The sequence below is a fragment of the Tenebrio molitor genome, chromosome 7 (assembly GCF_963966145.1).
Source record: "Tenebrio molitor chromosome 7, icTenMoli1.1, whole genome shotgun sequence".
Classification (NCBI taxonomy): Eukaryota; Metazoa; Arthropoda; class Insecta; order Coleoptera; family Tenebrionidae; genus Tenebrio; species Tenebrio molitor.
The window spans coordinates 16,301,440-16,309,405 of record NC_091052.1 but is presented as its reverse complement, the minus strand read 5'-3'; the positions used below and the strand labels follow the sequence as shown (position 1 = coordinate 16,309,405).

The 7,966-nt window shown below is 40.8% G+C and overlaps 1 protein-coding gene across 1 annotated transcript; it reads left to right on the top strand.

Moving 5' to 3' along the window:
• Positions 1-4,256: 4,256 nt before the first annotated feature.
• elB (elbow B) lies at positions 4,257-6,498 on the top strand. The gene is made up of 2 exons (XM_069053557.1): positions 4,257-4,629; positions 4,687-6,498. Exons 1-2 carry the CDS (start codon positions 4,567-4,569, stop codon positions 5,971-5,973), a joined length of 1,350 nt encoding a protein of 449 aa, XP_068909658.1. The 5' UTR covers positions 4,257-4,566; the 3' UTR covers positions 5,974-6,498.
• The last annotated feature ends 1,468 nt before the right edge of the window (positions 6,499-7,966 follow it).

The following is a 7,966-nucleotide window of genomic DNA, read 5'->3' as shown; positions in this document are numbered from 1 at the left end:
TGACGGCAGGTGAATAGTCTGTGACCCGGGAATGGTGCAGTGAATTAGGCTTGTGCTAGCCGGTGATACAGTTACCAGGTGTGTCGGTAACTGGGTGATAGCAGGTTTGTGCAACCTGGGCTATGATGTCAGTACCACCAATGCGCTAAAACCTCTGGCAGATACCATGGTATAATTCCTGAGCACCGGATGTCCGGGTGAGGCATCTTTGGCTCATGACACGGCTCGGCCGTTGACTGGGCGCGTCTTGTCGAGACGGCCAGTGGTGACAACCAAATGTAACAGATCATACGTGCTTGATTAACGGTTGTGAGGTAACCCCGGCTCTCCTGTACTGAGGGAGCACAGTATCGTATGGAAGTGGGTTGTAGGCTCACACGCTGGCCGTGGCGGTCTTCTTCTGTGGAGACCGCGGGCGGGCCGTGCATCCCAAACTGCACACGGGGCTGTTACAGGTACTACTAGAACATCCAACGCAATCCCGGAACGTAGCGCTCTGAAGACGACGCCCGTGGTTCGAGCCCCTCATCATGATCGGGCTAGGGGGAGGAATCCCCCGGGTGAGTCACTGTATGACCTTGATTCGCGACAGATGTGTCAGGTGTTTATCATTTCCATGTTTGTACCGTCCCATTGAGCAACCCGAGTCCGGACCTGTGCTTTACCGCTTGAATGACTGAATGAGGTGGAGGTGAGTCCGATTGTAGATTATCGTATGACTGTAGCTGAGATTGTCTAATTTAATGTGTATCGATGAGTCTGATCGATTAATTATCAAATATTGAGGGATAACGCCCTTGGGCAAAAACCAAGTCTTACACACGAATTCAAAAGAACCAAAAATATTGAAATAATTTAATAAATTATGTTGTATTTACGAAGAAGTATTGATAAGTTTCTAGCCTATGTAAAACTAAACTACAAAAATATTTGCGAAATATGTAATATTATTTTCTTTAACACAATAATTCTTTTATTCACTTAACACAAATTTCATACAGTAAATTTAACCCTTTGGATAAAGATTGTTTTCTTGATCTGCACACTAGGTTACCAGAACATCGATCACCATCTCTTTTAACCAATAAGAGTTTCTTGAGTTTTGAAAATAAGTAGAGCTTGTGCCAACTCTCATGATCGATGACCTTGACAAAAGCTGCGCGAAGGCGGAGCCCAATTTTGATAAGTGAAACCTAAAAACGTCTGTCGTTTGGTTAAAATTTTCAGGGTAGCGCCAAATTTGCATTTTACACTGTCCAACGGTTTGGACTAGAATGCCCGACATTGTCTAGAGACCTGTCGCCAAATAAACAGCAACATAAATTAGCTCACAAATCTGTAAAGCGTGAAAAAATTGTACCAATGTTTTTAGTTCGAATAGTACAGCCGCGTCGGTACGCATTTTGGTTTCTGCGTCATCGATCATGAGAGTTGGCACGAGCTCTAATAATTCGAAGTGACCAAGTCCGGAAAATATGATGAACGATTTGCAATTTTAAAATGGAGTTTACTGTGATTTTTGCAGGACAACAAGCAGGTGGACTGTCTTGCAAAAACAATGCACATTTAGAACCTCTTCCATATATTTTCACACTTTTGGTTCGAAGTTTTGTTAACAAAGAACAGCAACAATCTCCCGTCAGCGATTTTACTTGCTGCAGGTGATCAGTGAAAATTCCAGAAAACGGAGATGAGAACTTGCCGATAGACTTCTAGAGATCTTGGATTTTCTCATGGGCTATGAGTCATATCTGTCCAAACGACGAATATCGGTGTCAAGTAAGCGCTACAAACCGACCCGAAAACATCGTCAGTCGTTACGTTAGTTTCGTCTCTCTCTTTCGTCTATTTGTATGCATGTACATATGTACAGCGTGTCCAAAAAGTCTCGAAACACCCCAATAAAATACAGTGTGGAACAAAATGATTGTCATTTAGTTTGCTTTGGAATTTTTCCACATGTAAATATTCCTGCACCGCTCTACTTTTTTTTGGGAGTGCCCAACTATGTATTAGTTCTGTCAAAAAATGTCATCAATCGAATTGACAATTGTTATAATTTAATAAATTGAATTAACAAACGTTGGTCGCTACTTTCAACACTAGCTGTGACTTGCTTTTGTTAGTTCCTTTTCAATTTCAATCTCAACTTTGCATTCATATCATCCCTTCACAATAAATTACATTTGGAATTTGGTTATACAGGGTGTCTTTCGAGCCTAATAACTCAGTTATTTTCCAGCGGATTTTTGTGAAATTCAAAATGCAGATATTTTAGACGGTGAAGAATAAAATCCCATTAATGCAATCACCCAGGTCTTAAAAACGTAATTTTTACATGCCTTTTTAAAATGTTGAATCAATTAAGATTTACATAAAAAAATTGGTCGTCAGTAGAAAATGCTGTCCTTGATAAACGTCTGGTTTGCAAGAAAAAAGCAAAAAACTGTGTTAAACGTGGCTGCAAATGCAAAAACGTAGTATGAAACAAACGCCCAATTTTGCCGGATTTTGGTCACCCCTTTTCACACAACCGCAGGTGACATATTTGACGTTTATCTTTCTAACCTTAGAAACACTTACAAAGTTAAAAACAACATTTGGACGTAATTTATTACACTGGATGCTTTAATTCTTCCATAAAGGACTAAAACACGAACGGGATATTTTAGCAAGGTAATTTAGTTCACGTACGCTTCCTGTGTTTTCAGATAAATTGACGACTCTCTTAACCTTACATTTTGTAAAGCCTACATTGGATAGTGTTCCACGAGAAAACGAACTGTTTCATTGAAGTTCATACGACACTCTCCACAGGCAAAATTTTTTTCCTTTTTCAACAATATTGAAATTTCTGCCGCTGTAGTCTATTTTTAGAGTATTTTCAATAAATTTTCACAATTTGACGTCTCTAATAAAGCGCGCCCAATTTTGACAGACTTTAAAGAGTGTACAAAATGTTACTTGACAATTAATCATTATTTGTTTCAAAAGGTAACTGCTCAAATACCTTCAAATTTTACATTAAATTTTTAACGACAAAAACTAATTTTTTCGTTGAATCAGGCAAGTGCTTTACTTAATTGTTTGTGTAGACCCCTATTTTTTAATGAACTTGAGGTAATTTTATTATTACTAATTGAACCTTCACGGTCTAAAATATCTGCATTTTAAATTTCATAAAAGTCCGTTGGCAAATAACCGAGATATTAGTCTCGAATGTCTTAGCCGAGACAGCCTGTATATTTTGAGGTTAGGCCTTCTTTTTTTTTGTAGAGCGGCATTTAGTATTTTTACAATATCGTACAGCAACGTATTGTCGTGAGCAATAAATTGTGGTCGTCAATGTCATTTCAAAATTTGGTTAGATTGTCACAAATTGAAAAATTTTCCCTGCCTGATTATGCCCATGTCAACAAAGTGTCAAACAAATGAGAAAAAAAATGACAATTAATGTAATACAACATGATGATAGGTTATTATATGTATGTATTTACGACTGTTTTACAATGGAGGATTGTCGATTGCGTCAAAGAATGACCTTGACGACCAAAATTTATTGCTGGCGACTGTACCTCAAGAACAATTATTTTGGTATTTTTAGTACAGGTAGAAAAAATAAAAAAAATAAAATACGTATGTATAATTATCCAGATCAAAGGTAACGCATGCTATTCATTAATAACATAATAAATAAAGATAAAATGAAACAAACGTCCATATCAGTTTATAATTGCAAAATGAAACTTAATTTTTTTGATCAGAACCTGTAAAATGAAATGAGATATGTCGAAGATTTATTATTTTTCAGGAAAGGAGCAATTTTCTACTTCATAAATGTAACAGGAAACAATTTCCATAACTAGAAACAGTATAAAAAGTGTGTATACGTATTACTTCATCGCCTTATGCTGGCGCCACCTTCTAAAAACGAATTCCATTAAGAAAATCCGTCTCGTGTTCCCTTCCTTGCCGCTATTTAATTGACAATGAAATTTCAGCGGTTTTTCCATTTTTAAAGAAGCTCACGTCATAAAATTAAAATCACTCGAACAACACGATTGACAGTAATGAAATCGGAAACCCCTTCGATATTTCCATTTTAATTAGTTGTGCGCTTCCACTCCCTTTTAACATCATTCGACAAAGAAGAATAACCGGAGACGGTCTAAGTTGGGTGCAGTTGGTTACGTGGTTTAAATTAAAATCGAATTTGTTTTACGAGTTGCTAAACGGGTGTTGATGGAGGACGGGGAGTCACATCGGGGCAAAGAGTGTCGACAAGCAAACAGAAGAAGCAATAACATGGTGATCTGTGGTCGAGGGTGTCAAAGCTCACGCAGCAGTGGGGATGGAGGGACGCGTGACGTCACCGTCGGTGAGAGAGCGCCTGTCGCATGGCCAACCGAGCGTCAGTCATGCTCTCGACTCCGGTGTGAGAGTACATCAGCCTTGAGAGTTCCGTGCGAGTGTTTCATACCTGAATGGCACTGGTTATCCAAATTCTTCATTTCTTCTATGTAATAAAGTGGTCGTGAAAGTGATTCGGTGATCAAATTCATAAACATGTTGAGTTCCCCCAGCAATCAATATCTTAGACCGGAATATTTAACACCTCTGCCCACGACGGTGAGTTGTTTTTTCTTCCTAAATTTCGTGTACTAATTTCCAAATTGCCGGTTGCAGTTGGATGCAAAAAAAAGTCCTCTGGCTCTTCTGGCCCAGACTTGCAGCCAAATCGGGGCGGACGCTCCAAATTCGAAACTCCTCCAGAGTGCCGACAAGTCGAGCAAATCGAACAAGTTGGAGGCCACGAAGGAAAAGTCCTCGAATACGAGCGACTTGCATCACAAATCCTCGAACAGTTGTTTGCCGAGAGAAAAATCGCGCTCGCCCGAAGAACGATCCAGTTCGGCGTCAACAGGAAGTCGCGTTAGAACCCCTTCAACTTCCAAGAGTACACTTTCGGGGAGTACCAACGGGAGATGTGCAAGCAACCAAAGTGCTGCATCTCCGAGGGCATCGCCGACCGTCTCCGAACGCAAGACACCAGCAAGTGACGGTGCAAGTGCTGGTGAACACAACACCTCCAAATCTAGTGAAAGAAGTAGTCCTTCAACTCCGGCAACTTCGTCAACGAAGACGGCTTTCACCCCGAATATTCTGACATCATCTTCTGATCCTGCCATCAAGGACTTGCCCTTGGGAACTTTCAAGCCTGGTGTGCCGGTGACTTCAGCTTTCCTGGCCGGTTATCCCGGTGCCGGATTCCCCCTTCCCATGGACTTGATGACGAGCAGTTTGATGTCCCAGCATCACGCCTTAAAAGCAGGAGGCCTGAGTCCGTATCTCAATTACGGCAGAATGAAAACTGCCGATTCCTTGCCATCGGTCTGCAGAGACCCATACTGTACCGGCTGCGGTGTCAGCTCTCATCTACTGGGAGGAGCGGTGAAAACTTCGGCGGCGTGCCCGGCAGGGTGTACCCAGTGCGACCACACCAAACCGCCGACTTCCACCGCCTATTTAACCCACAATCCGGCCGCTGCCGCGTACGCCCATGCCCAGTTGGCGGCATTGGCGGCGGCTTCGCATCTACCGTACGTGTGCAACTGGATATCGGGGGACGCAGCGTATTGCGGCAAGAGATTTTCGAGTTCGGAGGAACTGTTGGCCCATTTGAGGACTCATACGAGTGTAGCCGTGTCCGAGAGTTCTGCGGCATTGTCGATGTTGAATTCATCTAGTTTACCGCCCACACATCCGTTGTTGCACAGGACGTACCCGACGCCGCCTCTCAGTCCTCTGGCGACGGCACGGTACCATCCGTACAGTAAACCGTCCCTGTTGCCGCCCTCGTTGACTTCCTCGCTGTCAGGGTTTCAGCTGAGCCACCCCGGACTGCCACCTTATCTGTCGCCTTACTCGTTGTACGGGCCCCGGCTGGGGGCCGCTCCGGGCATGCACCCCTAAAAGAAAACCGATTCCAAGCCAAATATAAAGCTGTGTTATGATGACGATTGACTCTTTCTTTTCGACTAGTCGCACAAGATTACCTGATGGACTAACGATCTGTCATTTTGTCTCGAAGGTGTGTTTCTGTGTGAACGTGACTGTGTGATATTATTTTTAATATGTACATTTCGTAAAGCTGAATTGTTCGTTTTTGTAAATAATTACCGATCGGGGATCCCCCGAATTATTAATTATTGTAAATTTGTGTACAGATCTCAGTTTTATTTATTGCATTGTTAGCACGAACAATTGACGTCACATTCGTATGCTCTGACATGGTTTTTCTTTGACATTTTTTAGAACGACCGCGTATATGTTTCGTCGTCTATGTACAATAATGTTTCTTGTACAAACTGTTCTTACTCATATCATTATTGTGTAATTTTGGAGATTTGTCTTCAGGAAATATTTTATTGTTAACGATTTTGAAAATGTGTTGTTTTATTTCTTTATTTTAAAACAGTAAATCGCTAAAATCTAAAAGCATTTTTATTTCTCAATATCATAGTTGAAAAAAATAAGCATTAAAATTCTTGGAATTTTTTCAAAAATTAAGAGCAATGTTTTAACATTTCATCGACCATAAAACAAAAATAATTGGGACAAAATAACGAGCTGCCAGAGCCATCTATCTAATCCTAGAATAGATCAGCCACCACAGCTGTTGACGTGATCTCTTGAACTTTTTCCACACTGTCCATTTCTGTCACTCTCGCACTCTCACACCGTCCATCTGGTGAGGTGACGTGGAGTCAACCAGAATGACAATCTTCCAAGTTTCCCAAGAACACATTAATCGGCATTTACTTGACAACAGTAGTGACATATTTATGATTCTTACGCTTACATATATGAATGTTTACCATACATTAAGGTAATTTATTTCTATTCAAGTTGGCATTTCTATTAGTCTATAACTACTTAAGCTACTACCGATGAGATTTATTTTAGAACTTTCTATATAGTTAATTTCAAGCAAAGGTTAGACGTCGTCGTATTTTATCGTTTTTATCGTCGCATAAATTATCAATCGTTATAACTTTTCCTCAAAAGTTATTACCTTCGATTCATCGGCTACACCCAACAGAAATAAATTAAGTGCGAACGCCTTATGCCGTTCTAAAAACGTTCTACACGAGATGAAGTTGCGAGAAATACACATTCCATTAAATCCGTGGCATGGCTTATTGCAAATCCGAAGAAATTAAAAGGAAAAAGGACCCAAATCTCGGATGTTATGCAACCAACTTTACATCGAATCAGAACCATCACCGTATTGGGCTCGTTAGTTTGATGAGTTATAATTTGGAGGCTGGGATGATCCGAATATGTATTTATCCTAAGTATACCATTAGCACCACGACCATTCCGACCACCACAAATCACTACAATTTGGCGGCGACGCCTAGACGGCATTTAATAGCGTGGTCCGAGTTGGCGCCGTGGGCCCTTCTTCGCGCCAATTGTTTGTTTTGGTCGACTTCGATCTAATTGAATGATCAGTCAGAGTGAGGGCGAATCGTTCGTTTGCGACTTGCGATTCTGATAAATATATTGATGGCAAAACGAAATTAATAGTCGTTATTTATTGTTTCTATTATGACTAAATTGATTGATGTTTATCGTGTTTTGTTAATGTTGTTTCCCATTCGGTAGTTAGGAGCGAAACGCAGTGTACGAGACAAGGACGGTGATAATAAATTAGCAGTGGTCGCTCATGACAAGGATTAATAGATTGTATTGTCAGTAGGGAAGACTTTGATGTATTCCCCGAGCTATTCTCTAATGCTGTTCAATTGAAACTGTTCTCACATTTATTATAATCAGGACGATAAGATGGTAGCCAGCAGTGTCATTTCGATATTAATAACGCATTGCGGGGTTTTTGCGTTGTGTTTACGCTTTCTTCTTTGATGGCGACCCAATAACATTTGCCCGCCTCACAAAACCC